The sequence below is a fragment of the Motacilla alba genome, chromosome 10, assembly GCF_015832195.1.
Source record: "Motacilla alba alba isolate MOTALB_02 chromosome 10, Motacilla_alba_V1.0_pri, whole genome shotgun sequence".
NCBI classification, from domain to species: Eukaryota; Metazoa; Chordata; class Aves; order Passeriformes; family Motacillidae; genus Motacilla; species Motacilla alba.
In genome coordinates this window covers 13,018,351-13,035,457 of record NC_052025.1, presented here as the reverse complement: position 1 = coordinate 13,035,457, position 17,107 = coordinate 13,018,351, and the positions used below count along the sequence as shown (strand labels likewise).

At 42.1% G+C, this 17,107-nt stretch overlaps 1 protein-coding gene across 2 annotated transcripts in view; it reads left to right on the top strand.

The window, feature by feature from the left end:
* ABHD2 (abhydrolase domain containing 2, acylglycerol lipase) overlaps positions 1–17,107 on the top strand; it is a 35,706-nt gene that overhangs the window by 1,083 nt on the left and 17,516 nt on the right. For both annotated transcript variants that reach the window (XM_038146767.1, XM_038146768.1), the window contains exons 2-3: positions 8,693–8,773; positions 9,557–9,757. In XM_038146767.1, the coding sequence (XP_038002695.1) occupies positions 9,564–9,757 (194 nt within the window). In that variant the 5' untranslated portion in view covers positions 8,693–8,773; positions 9,557–9,563. The remainder of the gene's footprint in view (positions 1–8,692; positions 8,774–9,556; positions 9,758–17,107) is intronic.

The following is a 17,107-nucleotide window of genomic DNA, read 5'->3' as shown; positions in this document are numbered from 1 at the left end:
TTGCTAAGGTTGACTTGTTCTAGTCCCTGCTGATGTGGTGTCCACAGAGCACTCAGTTCAGTTGTTTGCATTTGTGATATCTTGTTTTTAGACTTTTGTTGATAATGTATATTTCCTGTGTGGGGAGTTTTATTGATGAGTAGTCTTGGGTTGCTGTTTTATCTTTCATGAGTCACCTTCTCTCTGAGGTGTTTGCATAGTTCTCGTATCACAAGAGAAGTTTCAATAGCTTCTCTTGTCTCTTCTTGGATCAGTGGACATGCAGCCATTCTTCTTATTCTAGACATCACTTATTTTGGTCTCAAAGTCAAGAATAAGAGCAGGAAGGATATTAAAAGAGAAATAAAAGCTACTGTTAAAGTTCTTCCATTCTCTTGTCTTATTCTTAAAAATAATTGCTTTTGCATAGGAGGTCCTCTGTGTTGCTGAGTGAATTAGCTGCATGAAATATGAGGCTGACCTGAGATTGTGCCAGACTGTCTTGTCAGGTGTGGAAAAGATGTGGAGGTTGTGGATAAAACACAGATCTTACTGAACTGTTTCTGAAGGGACTTAAAAATTAGCTTGTTCTATTCTTCCTGTAAAATCTGTATTTCTCTATTCAGAGAGTGAATAGCAGCTTAAACTATTAGTGTTTCATAAAGCTGCTCTATTAAACCTCTCATGTGAAAACTCAGTGATTAACACATTGAAAGAGTTGTACTGGGAAGGAAAGGTGTCAAAAAAACATCCTTTGACCTTGACACAGGCATATGAAGATGTTTTCAAAGTTCCAGCAATACTCCAGATGGGGTTTGATGTAGGATAGGAAATTTTTGCTTTAAAGCAGTGAAATTACTGGGTGCTACTGGATTTCCAATGTCCTGTTACCATTTTTCATCCATATCTCTTGCCTCTTCATCCAGACTTTCTCACTGCCAGCTCTGGCAGTACCAGAACTTGGATTAAGCTAACCAAGAACAAGGTTTTTCAGTCTCTGGTAGGAGTGTAAGTGCTGGGTTCTTGGCTGCTTGTAATTCCTACTGAAAGGTGCAAAGACCAGCCTGGAACTTGCCACTTGGATTTTCAGCAAAACAATTGTGATTAGTTAGTACTTTGGAGTCTTCATCTACACTTCTGAGTTTCTCTGGAAGTGTGTTTCATGATGTGTTACAGCTCTGAATTGCTGTTCTTAACGTGCTATAGTTCAATTGATCTTCTGTGCAAGTATTTACCCTTCTTCTGCCTATATATCTGGCAAAGTTTAAGCTTATATGCAGTTAAACATCTGATCAAACTCAGCTGATTGATTGAATTTCAATTGATTTAATTTCAGTGTGCAAGGGCATGCTGTCCTTCTTGTGGAGAAGCCAAGTCCCACCTGCCCAGCATGTATGGGTGGCAGTGATGGTAACCTGTGGGGCAGCTGTCTTCTGGCTCTAGGAAGGCTTCTACATCCAAGGGCTTATCTTTCCTTCAGCTCCTCAGCTGACTTAATAATAAAGATGGTCTGTGCCTGCCAGCCTCACTCTGCCAGTATCAGGCAGCAGTAATTGAAAATGCTTTGCAAAGCAGTTCAGTACAAACCAGGTGCTTGAAATGTCATTGAGTTCTTAGAGGTAATGGCAGTGAAAGGCAGTGCCAGACTCGGCAGAGAACAGATTTTTATCTGTACCTCTAGACTGACCAACCAGTACAGTTGCCTATTACTCTCTCTGCTGTTGAGAAATGTTTTCATTTTTCCTTACCATGGGTTCAGTCTGACTAAAACAAATTACATTGACAACTTCCTCTGCTAATATGGGAAACACTGAACTTTTCTGAATGTCTCTTGTCTTATTTGCAGGTAACTGAGCCACAGCCCTATTCAGGGCATCAAGTACTCAAAAAGCATAGTACAGGCTCCTCATAGGAAGGGACAAGTGACTGCTGCTGAGAGTAGCTTGTTCTCCTTCTAAACTTACCTCAAAGCATCCTCAAAGATGCTTTTGTGTAGAGCTGCAGGTTCCAAAAAGCTTGTGCAGAGGGGATTCAAGCCTGGCTCTCTTATCTGGAGCACCCCGTTCTGTGAAACGTTGGTTGAGCATATGTGAATATGAAGGGTTATACTAAGTGAAATAAGCACATGCACAGTCACTGGCAGTGAACCTCCTTGTGAGAGGTAAGGACAAAATGTCCTAAAACAGGAGCCTGTAATACCCCTAGCCTGTCACTCTGATTCAGCAGGAGAGAGGGCCATGCAGCTCTTTGCACATTGAATTCCTGGTGACTGCTGTAGTGCCCCAAAACCTCTCTTTTAGTTGCCGTCTGGGAGAACCTGAGTATTCAGCAGTGGTGGTAGCTGTGTGTTGGTGAGCCCCTGTCTCTTTGTGTGTAGTTCTTCTGTCCTGAAATGTTTTTGCTTCATTTTCAATGTTAGTTGTGTGAATTTTGTTACTCCTCTAGCGTGAGCCTTCTATCTGTCATGGGCAGGCTGTGGGAGAATGACTCTGCAAATCTTCTGCTCCCCTGTGGAGAGGAGCTGCTCTTCGGGGGAACAAAGTAAGCAAGGTGTTTAAAGACCTCAGTGAAACAGCACCTCAGCTTTTCATCCTGTTCAATATAGGTGTTTTCAGGCTGCTTGAACTGGACTGTTCTCAAATGAAGTTCTGTTACCTGTGTTGTGATTTGTTATAGGTGGGCTTTCCCTGCTCTGTGTGGAGCATTTACTCAGCCCTCTAGCTGAGCAAACAGCTGTGATGTGCTTGGACTTTGAGCCGTTCCTCCAGTGCATTCAGCTGAGCCCTGTGGCAGTGTGGGAATGGAGGGGTTGCAGTCAGAGGATAAATGAGGCTTTAACAATGTGATGCTTCAAAATATAATGAAGGAATAGAGCAGACTTCCTTGAGGAGGGTTGGTTTATAATGCAGTTTTTATTAGCTCACTTAGCTCTCTGTGGCTTGATTCCAGCAGCGTTCCCTCAACTACTGAGCATGGTTTGTTGGGTTCTCTGCAGTCTGTTTACTCCATTTCTTCCCTGGAGCTTAATGCTGCTCCCTGGCACAGTTATGTGGTAGGCAAGGGACACCTGCTAATGCTCTAAGACTGTGCAAAGGTGTTACCCAACATTTCTCTCTGTACCTAAAAGTTATCTTGACCTCTTCTATAAGGACCTGTAGTTACATAAGGTGGTGGTTAGAGAGACAGTCCCAAGTCTCTGCACCTTATCTTAAAGGAAAGGCTTATGTTATTTCAGCAAACACAATTATTAGACTACTGCAATTAATTGATTTCTGTGAAGTCAGCGTCTGCTCCTGGCTTGGTTTAATCATGTTCATGAGGTGTGTGCAATAAAAGCTAATGCAGAGGCTTTCAATCCATTTGACACAAACAGGAACCAGGATAAGGTGATGTAACAAGGACTCTACATAGCAACCTTAGCTAATGTATAAAAGCTGCCAGTCCTGAAATAGAACTATTTCTGATTAGTTAAGATGATGTTGTGGGGAAACAAAGGCAGTTCCTGTAGTTAGAAGGAAGTGAATATCAAGTCTCATTTGACTGCAAATTAGCATTCTTGGTGAAGTGAGAGTGCTGAAGAGCCTTTGGCTCTCTTGGCTATATAGATTTATTCTTGGGTGCATTTTCAAGCAGCCTGCCTTGGGCTGTACACCCAGCCCTCTGACATGCTTGATTTCTGCTCTGAAGGTGTAAAAGTCCTCAAGGGCAAGGTAAAAAGCTCTAGTTCAAGGCACCTGTCTTTCTGACTGTGCTGATGGTTCCTTGTGGTATGAACTTTATCCCTGTAACCTCACAGTACCTCTAAGTCTGGTGTGAGCCAAGTGTGTAACTGATGAAAAGGTCAAGTTCCATTGAAGGCACCAGCCAAGAATTTTTTTTTTTGGAGCAGGGTGTAAACAATACTTGTTGGTTTCTGTACTTGCCAACCAGCCAAATCCTGGCCTGGATATGGCTCTGGCAGAGGGAGGGATTTGCACTGAGGACTTCAGCAGGCTGTCCAAATAGTGTTCTTTTCAGCATACTTGTGATGGGGCATGTCAGTGTGCCCTCTTTATTTTGGAGATAAAAATCTGTCACATGTTGGATAACAAACCTGTGGTGGGCTTTGCCAAACTCCTGAGGACTGCACTTTATCTCTCATGGCCACATCTAACCCTAAACTTAAGGCACTTAAGTGCTCAGCTAATTCTTAATTATACCCTCTGTGCTTTGAGGTCTGAGACTTAGCTGGCTCTTTTAAATGGCCAGAAGTACTGAGTGATGCATCAAGATCTCAGCATTTGCTTCTGACGTGTTCTGAGCCACGCTGAAGGTAATGGGAGGTTCTGCACTGGGTGAGCTTGGGCTGGGTAGGTGCCAGTCTCAAGTGGTGTTATGACTTGGTTTTTGTGCATAAGCTGATGAGGCATAGTATTGGTGTGGCCCTAAAATACTCAAGTCTGTGTAATTTTCAGGGAACAAAGCAGTTTAGACTTAACACTTTGCCATGAAAACAAAGGCATTTTTTATACAGGGTAAAAGGATATGGAACTGTGCAATAAAGCTTGAGGCTTTCTTATGAGTCCTCTTACACAGGTTCTGTACTGGTGTAGCTTAGTACTACTGTGTCCTCCAGTGCTTAGTCTGGCAGCCTTTCCCATCAGGGCACATGCTTCAGAGCCTTTTGCAAGCGTATTCATCTTTATCTCCATGGTCTCTAAACATCATCCTCTGCATTTAAACTACTGAAAGCTCAGCAGTGTGGCACTTCATGGAGTGACATTTGAGTAATATGCTGGCATGAAACTTGTCTTTGTTTAAAAAACTAGGCGGTGCTCTACTTTTTACCCTTTTCTTAATATAAGTTCCTTTTCCCATAATGTGGTTCTAAATATCTCACCTGGTAGTGACAAGCCTGTACCTTCTGGTTTTGCAGTGTATCTTTCAGAAAAGTAATTCGCTTTTCCTGATGTTAAAGATGTTAATTTCCTGGAAACATTCCATAAAGAACTAACTTCAGCCTTCCTCCTTTAAAAGGTGGGAAAAAACCCCACCTTATTTCTGATCCCAGTCTGCCTAGGCACAACTCTGTAAAGTAGGGTGGGTTTGCTTTCCTCTTGTCTGATATACTTGTTTTCAGAGTTTTATTCCCAAACAGACACTAAAATATATGAAACCAATCTGAGAAATGTCTGATATGTTAGTTAAGAAAGTCTGCCTGCTTAAATCTGTCAGAAATGGCCTCTCTGGCTCTGAGTCCTAGTGGGTAAGAGTATTACTCTGCTTGGTAAGCTGTAACTGAATAGGAAAGGGAATTGTTAAAGGCTCACTGTTGGCCAGGCATGTTTCCTGTGTTGTGTCCAGCTGAGCTCTGAGAGCATCAGTGAGCTAGAATGCTGAGGGGTGGGGAGGCATCCATGAGGTTTTTGTACCAAGCTGCCCTTCCTGGAAATGGCATTTCTTCAAGATTGTTCAGGCCGTGTAATGGAGAATAGCATATCTCGTTAGTGCAGCCCCTTTCAAAGAAGCCTTTGCTCTTTGTGTCCCATAATGCTGCATCCTTGCATTAGCCCAAAGCATTTCTAATGCTTCAGTGAAATAAATGAGTCTGCCAGGCTTTCAATGGCTTGTTAAAAGGAGGGAGGATCCTGTGGGAATGGCTCCCTTTAATATCTTTGCTTTTTTAGTGGTGCCTTTCCAGTATGAAGAGTCAGACTCTGCTTTCGTGGGTGGAGGAGCTGTAAAGCTTGGTAGCTACCAAATCCTGTGCGTGCCCTGTTGAGTCACAGTGACTTCTGTCTCTGGAAATTTCCTCTCCACAGGAAACCTGAAACTGAAATGTGTACGGGTCTTGGATTTGTTGATAGTTGTGAATTCACTTACTGTTCAAGTAAATATTTTGATGATGGCTTTCCCAAAACCCCGGTGTTTTTGAAAGGCTACATAAAGAATTTGCTGTAGCTCTACTGGCTTTTGTTGTACTTGTCTGTTTCTGTCTGGAAAGGGTGAGACTTGGGATTTTTTTCTCATTATACTTGTACAGATGAAGCGCATTCTGTTAACAGTAATGCTGAAATGTTTCCTGTAACATGATTTTCAGCTTTTTGTGATGAAAGGGTAAATGTAAAGACCACAAATCCAGCACTCACTGTCCAGTGATTGATTTTAAAGTTATCGCTCAGCTAAAATTGGGATTTAACAACATTGCTTGAGAGGCCTGCAGGTCTTTGGGGCTGTCATGCCTGTAAGTGATAAAAAAAAAAAAAAAAAAAAAAGAATTGTGCAATTAAGATGCTTTAAAATGACATGCTTGGGGCCAAGAGCTTCAACTTCGAGTTCCTCAATGTGGATCTCAAATGCTTTGATGGATGGAAAGGCTTGATTGCTTCCAGTGGTGTGCTTTTTGGTAGATTTGCCTAGCCTGCCAGAAGTGAATCCAGTGTTTTGTATATGGAAAAAGCCAAATGTTTGTTCATTTAGATTAATGCTGACCCAGTTAGAAGAGATTCTAGATTAAAATTTGTCTGGCTCAACCCTGTGGTTATCTATCTTTTTTGTTTAAACAGACAAGTTTATTGGGTAAATGCAAAAAGGGTTTAACAAAACAGAAGCAAGGTGACCTCATCCCAGCTGGTTAAAGAGAGAGACATTTGTCCTAGGTGATTAGAGGCAAAGCTCAAATCCATTTTAGTAAGCTAAACCCTTAAAATTTTAGAGCTTGACTCAGCCCTTGCACATCTGCCCTGGCTGAGACAGGTCTGTTTAGGTCTTCAGAAATACCAGGCTTTAGAGCAAGGGCCTCAAGTGACACAGCTGAGTCCATAGAGCATGGAGTCTTCGTGGACTACATCCACTGCTTAAATAATCACTGCAGAAAGCTGTGGGATTGAAGTTGTGCCAGCTTTGTGTTACATCTACAGGCTGATCTGAGCTTTTGGGTAAAGATTTTGACAAATACATAAGCCTCTAGCACATGTTTGTGGTGTAAGTTCTGTGAATGTGTGTTTTAGACTGTCTAAAATGGAAAATGCTAGTTCATAAGTGTCAAACATAATCCTGCCTACCAACAGCTTATTTTTCTGAAAGTAATGGCAAGCTTGTATGCTGTTTTAAGGGAGTGACAGGCTAACGTGAGATATAAAAGTATCAGAAAAGATGCAGTGTATTTGTAATCTGAAGATTATTTGGGAGAGAACATGCTAAGGGAGATAGGGTTTAATTGGATTAATTATACTGAGTACCTAGTACAAAATCCTAATGACTAATTGTGCTCAGTTTTAAAATAAAAAATTCACTAAGGTGAAAGTTGTAAACAGCAAACTAGCTTAAAATCCAGGTGTCATGATGGTCTCAGGTATTAGTGCTTTTTAATTTTCTGAATAGAACAATGATAGGAAGATGTCAACAGAACTTCTGGGAGTTTGATATGAGGGAGATTTGCTCGAGCACCTGATTGTCCTTGAGTTCAGGAACCTGGTCAGCTCTTCAGCCAGTTGTACCTTCCCTGGTGAAGCCATTGCTGTAGTTTGCCTGTTGCCTCCTGCAGAACTGATGGTAGTGTTGGTGAAATCTTACCAAGTAGAGATGTGAGATAACATCCTGCAGCTAGACATTGTACTTGACCTCCTCTCATGATGCCCGTGCAATCTTCTGAGCAGAAGAACAGAAGGCTTTTTGTGGCCCGGGCTCTCACTTCTGCTGTGAAGCTCAGAACTGGAAAACAAAAGCTGAAGAGTTGTCCAAGATTAAATGTCTCTGCTTCCCTCACTCTGTTCTGCTGTACAGATGGTTGTGGTGGCAGAGACTTGCAGCTTTCCAGCATGCTGTTAGTCAATAGCTGATGTCACACGTGTTTTCTTCCAAGGGGTTTTGGTGTAGCTACACTGAGTACAGAAAGTACTTCTGAGGCTCTTTACTCCTGCTATAAAGGAGAGTTAGGCTTTGGTATGGTCTGTCCTGATACTGTGTTTTCCATTTGGAAGCAGCAGCTGTGGCAGAGAGCAGACAGTTCTGGAGCTTTTCCTGGAAGCTCTGAGTCCCCATCGATTTGTTGTGCCTGTGGGAGGGCAGTTCTAATAGCAAGGATCGCTTACACTTGTATGCTCACAGGCTGAAAGCTTTCTCTTTTATTGGCATCATCAAATTCTTGTAACAAGCCTTCTTGCATGTGCTCTGGTGTTAATTAGGTGGCTGTGTCTGAGCCTCCTGTGGCTCCCGCCGCTTGAAGTGTGATATATTGTAACATCTCGAAAAGCAAGTGTGGGAACAGGCAGAGACTGTTTACAAGCTTCCATCTGTAGGAGTGAGCTGCCTTGCTAAGCCTGAATAAAAGTGGCAGAAACTTCTTTCAGCCTGGCTTCATGCTTCAGTAATATTGTAGATATTGCAAAGTTGAGAAGAGTATCCTGCTAATCCTAGTCCTTTAAATAGGAAGAGATTTGGGTAGGTTTTCTGAGTACAGTGTCTCACTGTCTTGCAGAGATGAAGTCTCTCTGCTCATGAAGTTGCGTTTAACTCATCTGCAGTGTGCAATATACTGTAGGCAAGGGATCTAATCTGGAGTCTGTCCCCTGGCAATGGATTTCTGATGCAGATGGATCAGAGTTGGTTATGACTGACTACACAAATAGCTTGCCATGTCTGTGATGGCACCTTTGTATAAATTTGTGTTCATCCTTTCCAGCTGAGAAATGCAGCTTGATCAGTAATAATCAATTTGCTTTCCCCCCCACAGGGTAGCTCAGGCAGCACGTGGATCGGTGACAAGTCTGCTGAGGACTGGCAATTTTTTCTAGCTCGAAGAAAATTGAAATTGGTAAGACTTGGCTTGTCATAATGCTTGTGTTACCCATGTTACTTAGTAAAGACCCAGGGAAAACCCTGTCCCTTCAACAATAAATGCAGCCAGCTGTTTGAACTGTATGTTCAAAATAAGCTGGATCAGATAAAGAATTTGATTTCAAGCTGGAAGGATATAATTTTTATACTTCTTTGACTCTGTTCCTTTACTCTGAAGCCCTTGAAAGACTAGATATTCATCTAGTCCTTCAGCTGCAGAACTGCAGTGAATAAAAAGAAATGCTGAAAATGCCAGTACATAAAGTGGCCATCTTAAGTGCAGGCAGGATTTAGTACCAGTGTTCTCATGGAACTGCAAGACTCAGGCTGAGCAGCTAACACAGTAGTTCTTTCAGGAGCTCCTTTTCAAGTCTGGCTTGTACACCTGTGAAGGAACACATGCCCAAATCTGCCAAGGTGCCTTTGTAGCCTGTCTTTTCACCCAGCTTCTGTTTGACCTGGGTAGTCTTGGCCAAGATCCTGCATCTATTGACTGGCTGCTGACACCTGAGACACTGGTGCAATTCTAGGGCAGCACTGATTAGGAATAAATCTCCTTCACAGCTGATCATCCAGTTTTTTTTCTGTTGGTCTGGGTGTTTAGAACAATACTAACTAAACTTTCTTCCAACTTAAGTTGGTATGCTAGGATTTCCTGGCAGTGTTGACTGACAAATTTACTTGTATATTTAACATGACAGTTGATATTCATATCCAATGCTATATTTCTAAAAGCTTGAATGTTGTTTTTTATCTGCAGGCTGAAAATGAGTGCAATATTGGAAAGCTCTGAGCTGCCAGCAGTGTTTGATGGGGTGAAGCTAGCTGCAGTTGCTGCTGTTCTGTATGTTATTGTTCGCTGCTTGAATTTAAAAAGCCCCACTGCCCCTCCTGAACTCATTTACCAGGACTCTGCTTTGGCTCGCTTTCTACTCAAATCCTGCCCACTTCTGACCAAAGAGTAAGTGGTATATTTTTTCCATGCTGACCTGTATTAGAGGAAGAAGACCTGCACTTATCCATTCTTCCTCATGTGTTTCATAGACTTGGCTTCAAATGAATGTCAGGGTGTACTCTTACTAAAATCTTTTTAGCATTTCTTTGTCTCAGGTACCTGGATTTGATCAAGCCTTGTGTGAAGTCTTCCACAGATGCATAGACAAAGTCATCACTGCCCATCTTTATAGAAGAAGATGGAGAATATAATCTGTATGCTGCTGTTATACTGTACCAGCACCACCAGCTCACTGTGGAAATGGGGGAGGATTGGATGCAGTTAGCACTTGTTCATGATCTTGTACTCCTTTTTATTAGGGAAGGAGTCTGTGGGGACTCACAGGAAGGAAACGTTTTCATGGTGTGTCAGTGCCCTTATAATGAACACAGGGTTGGCTATTAGTTTTAAAGTGCCTGCTCTTATCAGAAGTACTTCAAGTTGATTGAAAACTAATGAAATTTATTACTGGTAGAGCACATCCTAACTAGTTTAATAAAGTAATGACATAGAGGCCAGCTCTAAGCCTGTTGAATACACTTTCAAATTGACCTTGTGTCAGCTGTGTATTTGAGCAGGCTGATCCCTGATCTCCCATTCCAAGACCTCCAGAGTCAGTGCAGCTGCCCTTAGCTTCACCAAGAACATTCTCCAATAATAGCAAGCATTTAGTACAATTTCATCAGGCTTTGGAGGGACAAGGACTTTGATTACAGTATTTCTCTTCTGCAATCACTTTGAAAACTTGCAAGTCCTATTTAGAAGCTCTAAGTACATCAATTATATAGTAAGTGCTGAGTGCAGCTGCATGAACTTTCCTTTTGGATCTCAAAAGTCAAGCTGACTTCAGGATAGTCATTTTGGGGGAGATGAGAGGCTTTTAGCAGTGCTGTGTTGGGTGCCTTGATTACATAAGGTGTAAGATGTTAGGCCATGGGGTCTGTAAACTTTTAGAGGAAACAAAGCATTGTCTGTTGAAATTGGAACCCAGAGAGGGTTCTGTGATGTACTCCAGGTTAGTGGCAACATAAATGTGTTTGGAGTCTTATATCTACTGCCTTAACTGCAAAGCAATTCCTTTCCTAAAAAATACCTTGAGGAGGTTTGAGTAACTTGGTACTTCAGGTAGCTGCCATCCCAGTGTTGCACTCCAGTATGACATGTCCCTAGTTACCTGCCTGGAAGGCATATTAGTATCAGGCTAGTCTTTGGAAATGGATTGTAAGCTAACTTAGAGTCTATTTCCCTGCTATTTCAGCCCTGTTTTCACAGCACAGGCTCCTAGCACTGCTGTATTAGTGACTTCAGTTGGAGAACAAAGCATTCCCAAAAGAGTGAAAATGCAAAACATGTCCAGCAGTATTTAGGCATCTGTTGTGCCTTAATTGCAGGAGTGATGAGCTGCTTGCAGAACCCTGGTGTTGTGTTGATCCATGTGCAAGTTTGATTTGTTTGCTTTCTCTGGATCAGCTGAGCTCAGGCTTGCCAGCTTCTCTGAAAACTGTAGCAGCCATCTCCAATACCTGGTTCTTGGGCAAAATACTGTCTGAAAGACTTCCATGACAAAAGGAAGCAAACTCAGCTGAAACAAGCTAGAACAAATGTGTCAATAGGTAGCTGTTCAGTCCTCTTACCTCTATATCTCTGTTAAGGAGGACAGGACTGTTGGGAATTGAAAGAGTTTACAGGAAAGACAGCTCTAATATGTATATGTGATTATTTATTTTTGCTATTCTAGAGATGTTATCACATTTTTTTTTCAGTATAAAAGTTTTTTAAAAATCAAAGAAATCCTGTCTTTAGGCATAAAAGTCACCTGGAGACTACAGGGGAACAAATATATTTAAATTCCTGCAATTATGCATGAAACAGTTTGTAGGATAATTAGGAAAAAGCTATGTGAAAACAGCTTGTGCAGTACTCCACCAAAAAATCTTGCAAGGCTTTGATTACTTGCTAATTATTCAGAGTGTTAGGAAAGCTGATTAAGCAGCTCTTTTCAGATTCTACCATGAAAGCAAAATAAGTAGCCCAGCAATCCCTTCTGTTATATCAGTACTGGGTTTGTTGTCAAATCTGTTTTAAGACCAATTCTTCTGTGCAGAGGAATGTTCATAGCTGTGAACTGACTTTCAGACCTGGTTTGTTCAGCTCCTGCCTAAGGGAGGAAGGGGTGAGGGCACTGCTGTGAAAAACAGGCTGGCAGGGAGAAAGCAGAAATCAAGTTATTCTATCTATGCAGGTGTTTAAAAATTCTTAGAGTAAACACTTTTGGACTTTATTTTCCTTTTATGGCACAATCCTCACCTCTGGTCTAATTCAGTGCATTGTAACTGTGGTGTCATTCAGTAAGCCAAGTGGTGGTGGATGAATAATTTAAGAACTTTGAATTGTAAAACTGCCTGAGATGGCTGTGTGCCAGGTACTTTGTACTTGTAGATGTTAGTACTGGTTTTTACAGTTCTGTAAACTGCCAGAAACTTTCTACATATTTGCCAAACATTGAGAAGCAAGGGAATCTGTCTTCCTAGAGCTCATGTTCTCTTACCCTTTTTTCCATTGCTCTGACCCTGTCCAGCTCTGTACTTTGGCTTACCAAGTGGAGTAGCATAATCAGGCCCTTTTCCATTCAAATTGCTGCTGCTTATATGGAAGCTCTTGCAATTCAGCACAGCTATGGGTGCCCTTGAGCACTTGGGCCCAACTGCTGGTGGCAGCTGTGTCCTTTTCCTCCTGCCTTTCGAAAGGGTACAGAAAGTCCTTCATCTGCTCTTATTCCTGTGCTGAAATGCAGTGCTGGCTCTTTGATTCATCAGGGTAAATTTGGTCAGTGCTTGCTGTACTAGGCTAGACATTTTTGGCTGTTGACAGTTTATTCTAATAAAGTGTGGGTATCTTTTATTTCTGTAGAGATGTGGCACGTGCCATCCGTATTGAAAATAATTATCCTTGCTGTCTGCACACTTTTTATCATCAGCAAAGGCAAGTTCCTCAAAGACTGAGGCAAATGACTGTCAAGCCTGTTAGTAAACACTGTCAAAGATCCAGTCTACATCCTTCTTATCCTTTGTTTGCACACCAACCTGTGCTGGGTGAGCAGGCTGCCTGGTACCAGCAGACTCTTTTACACTGTCACTGCTTTTCTCTTAGATGCAAGATGAGTAGTCAGAAAAGCTGTCTTCAAGCTTTTCAGTGTTCTTTTCTTCCCCCTAATAGCAAGCAGTGTTTGATCCCTGTCAACTCCTGGGTGTTTTACTCTGGGAGGAACACTTCCAGGAGAATAATAAACTAGAAGAACAGTGTTACCCCTGAAGCTTTGGCAAGTGAACATGCTGAGAGGTAGAGGAGAATGGCAGCTCCCTAAGTTGAAGCTTTGACCTTGCGGAGGAAGCAGCCTGGGGGTCTGAGTTTTTGCTGGGTGCTGTGGCATTGGCAGCAGCCTCGTGTTCTCCAGCTCTTATCAGCAAGGGAGATTCTAAGAGTTGTAAATCCTCATGCCTTGTTTTGACTAAAATACTTCTTGTAGTCACTAGTGGGGGTGGAGGATGTGATGGGCACTTGGCTAAATAAAAGCTTCTTAAATGGTGAAGGAGGTGGTTTAGGCTAGGAGGCCAGTCAGTACTTTTAAATAGTTCTGACTTCACACAGGTGCTGTGGGCAGCAAACAAACACTTCTACTCCATTTGTTTCTTTTTTCAGACTCGGGGAATGTGGATGCACCATAACTTGCTTAATTTTTTTTGTTGCAATTTTTTTGCTGTGTTCTCATCACATTGAGCAGTCTAGCTGAGCTGATGCAGAAAAAGCTGCTTGCTACATATTTGGGGTCGAGGGCTGAACCCTGCAGACTTTTATATGAATTTCCTTGATTGGAATTCAATTTGCATTCCCTAGCATCAAATTACAAGGCTCAAACAAAGTTTGATTTTGTAAAGCATTCTTTAAATACCTCCAAACTGCTCTGTAAAGGGGAAAATAATCTCTTACCTGTTGTAATGCAGGCAAAAGTTCTTAGAATATCCTGACATTGACAAGTTGTAGACTGGTTTCTCACCATCAGTATCCAGTGTGCACATAAAGGCCATGTAAGAGTTAATGTTTAAAGTGTTAATCTCCTCAGATGAAATGAAGCAATGCACCAGAAATAAGCCTGTTGCTGAACTTCCACTTCACGTCTTTGAGGACCTGAATGCTGATGCCTGCTAATAAAAATAGCACAGTTTTTATGTGCTTTGTGTGAGCTGCTTATACAGCTGCTGCTTTCCTAAATTCCTGCATACTGGATTATGTATGTGCTTTAAAATGATAATCTACTGCCTGAGAGCCACTAAACTTAATCTACAATGGCATGCTGGAATTGTTTAATATTTAAAATGCCAGGAGAAATTTTTTGGGAAAACCTAGGAATTGTCTTGTTCTCCAGCACTGTGGGCAGCCACCCATCAAGATGCGAGGCTGTGCTGCTCAGCTGGAATGCAGGTTTGGAGCTCAAACACTAACATTGGTGAGCAGATTTATGTAACTGGCTGTGAATTCACTTAGCCACTTAAGGGTGGTGAACTCTGTACTTGTTGGGCCATGTAAGTGACTTTCCATAGTGAGCAAATGCCATCCCCAGGCCTGTTCTCTCTGCCTTCTGTTGCAGAGTCCTGTTACTGAAAGTTACAGGGCTGGTTACTGGAAGACATAACTGCTTCAAATATTTGTCTTTTTTCAGAGTGCCTGCTATCTATTGCAGCTGACCAAAGCAGGGGAATGAATCAGTTAAAAAGCCTTTGTTTCTGGAGAAAGCTCGGAAGCCATTTTTGGTTCGCAGAAATAAAAATCTCCATTTTTGGTACAACACAACTTTTCCCTTGGATTTTTTTTTTTTATCAGTACATGCTTGTCTGGGTTGTTGTGTTATGCTGTCCTTGTCCTCATGTGGAGGCCTTGGCAAGAGGTCCTCCTGGCTGGTGTTCACTGCTCTGCTCCTGTCACCATAAGCTACTATTGCATAACAGTGGAAATGCTGCTTATGGATGTGGTGTTTGTTCCTGGGCTTTTGTACATCTGGGAGCAGCTTCTGTGGAACAGGACACTGAGGAATATGTACTGAACCATCTCTGTGCTGTGCTGGAGTAATCTCTGCAGTACACTGCTTTTCAGAACCATTTCAGTTTATAGCAGACAGAGATGAAGGAGTTGAAAATCTGCTGTGTCCTTGAATGCTTTCCTTGTTTCTACTTGTTATCAATGCTGGAGGAAAGCTACCTGCTTTTGAGTGAAGGCCCCGTGTTTGGAAGACATGGTTAAATTTAGCAGTAATTATAGTTTTAGCATAAAATGTGAAGGGCAGTACTCAAATGCCCCTTCGACTGAATACTACTTAATTGCTCAGTCTGCATGGTTGTGTTTCCCTGTGTTGCATCCTGCTGAGCTTGTTTTCTTAAGGTAAACCACAAGAAGAATGCCCTGAGTACATGCTCTTCTGTCTGCAGGATGGTTGTTTTGGAGAAGCATCTTTTTTCAGCTGTTTGCCAGGAGGAATGTTGACTTCACTGCAGAACAATCTGTTCTAGCTCTTGCTATCAGCACCGGGTAGTTAGGTTTTCTCAGCTGGGTTGAGGATAGAAATGTCTCTGGAGCTGCTTTTCACATAATATGCTTAAATAAAATTGATCTGATCTGTCCTTTCAGAGGGTGAAGGCTTTTGCACAATTCCTGGCAAGTTTTCTCCCTCACCAGTATGGTATCATGCACATTCATGACTGAAGAGTTCTTTTCATGCTCTCTTCTTTGAATGGCTTTAGTAAAAAAGCAAGCTCAAAGTCCACATAAACCCTGCATAAAAAGATGACCCATCCTTCAGCCTTGCACAGTCTTGCACCATTAGGCTCAGTACTTGCTCTTGGAAGTTCTTGCAGACTTTGTCTCAGCAAAAGACATAAAAGTCACATGAAGATTTCAAAAATAGATTTGCCCATTGGCAAAATGGAGGATCAACAGAAATAGTGTGACAGGCAGATCATATGTCTGATTCTGCTACAGATAATAAGGATACCTTGCCCTCAGCCGAGAACAGATTTTACCTGAATTCAGTAAAAGAGAGGAATCACTCTTACTGTAAAGGCTTTACAGGGTTTTGTAGTAGGTTAGATTGGCAACTTGTCTTGGTAAACACAAATAATATTTTTATTAGCTGTTTGGTTTTGCATCAGTCTGGTAAGGTAAATTCTAATCTGTCTTAGTTTTTCCACTGATAATACAAGATCTGTACTATCTGGGCAGCTTTCTTCCCTTTCCCTGTTCAAGTGTTGTGGTGCTCAGTTTCCTGAGCCTGGATACTTAAGGGATGTATTTTGCCTCACAAGCCTGCTTAAGGGCTGATGGGCCTAAACAAAAAGACTGGTGAGATAACAAGCTTCTGCCTGAACACTCGCACTGTTTCAGAGCTTCAACTGCTTTAAAACTTATGTGCAAACTAGAAATATACCTAATGCCTCGGTAGCAGTTAGGAATCTCTGCATCGGAGTACTGTGCACATTACTCATGCTGAAGCTTGGCCTTTGAATGTTTGTCTAAAAGAATGCAGCTACATGCAGAGTGACTAACACAAGCCATCCTTGCTGCAGGCAGTGATGCTTAAGCAGCTGGCTGGAGTTAGCATTATCAAAGATAAGATGAGCATTGTACTTGTCCACAGGATGCTCAAACGCTTGTGCCTTCTGCAGGGAGCAGCAGCGAATGCTCCCTTGTCCTCAGCTTTGAGGGAAATGTGGAAGCTGAACTTGTCACTTGACCATCATTATGGATGGAGGAAAGGGCATTCCTGCCTTAAATAAAAAAACATGCCAAGGAAACTGCATGTGCTGTTTGCCTGTAAAAGCAGTATAAAGGTTTGATTTACTGCAGAGCAGCACTTGGGTAACCTCCAGCTGGGTTATGCAAAGATGGGTCTGGGGGGTTTCTTTGCCCAGAGAAACCAGCAGTGACCCGAAGAGGCAGGCTGTGGGAAGCAGTGTGCTTGAAACAGTTTGCCTTCGTTTAAACTCTGGCAGTAGTGGTGAGGCTTTGAAGAGTATTTTAATTTCCTCTTTAACAGCATCCTATGGTATGTGCTGCTGCATCTCTTCCAGTGGATGGCTGTAATCTATAGCTGGAAACTGAACTGTACATTTAACATGAGCATAGGATTGGTGCTTGCAGAGATCCTTGATTTTTAGTTTGTTTGGGTTTTTTCATGGTAGCAGTAATCAGTAATCGCTGTATAACTTAGCTGTTATAGCTGGACAAATTGTTTTCCTGTTAGCCCTATAGGGTAAGATTTGGGGATAG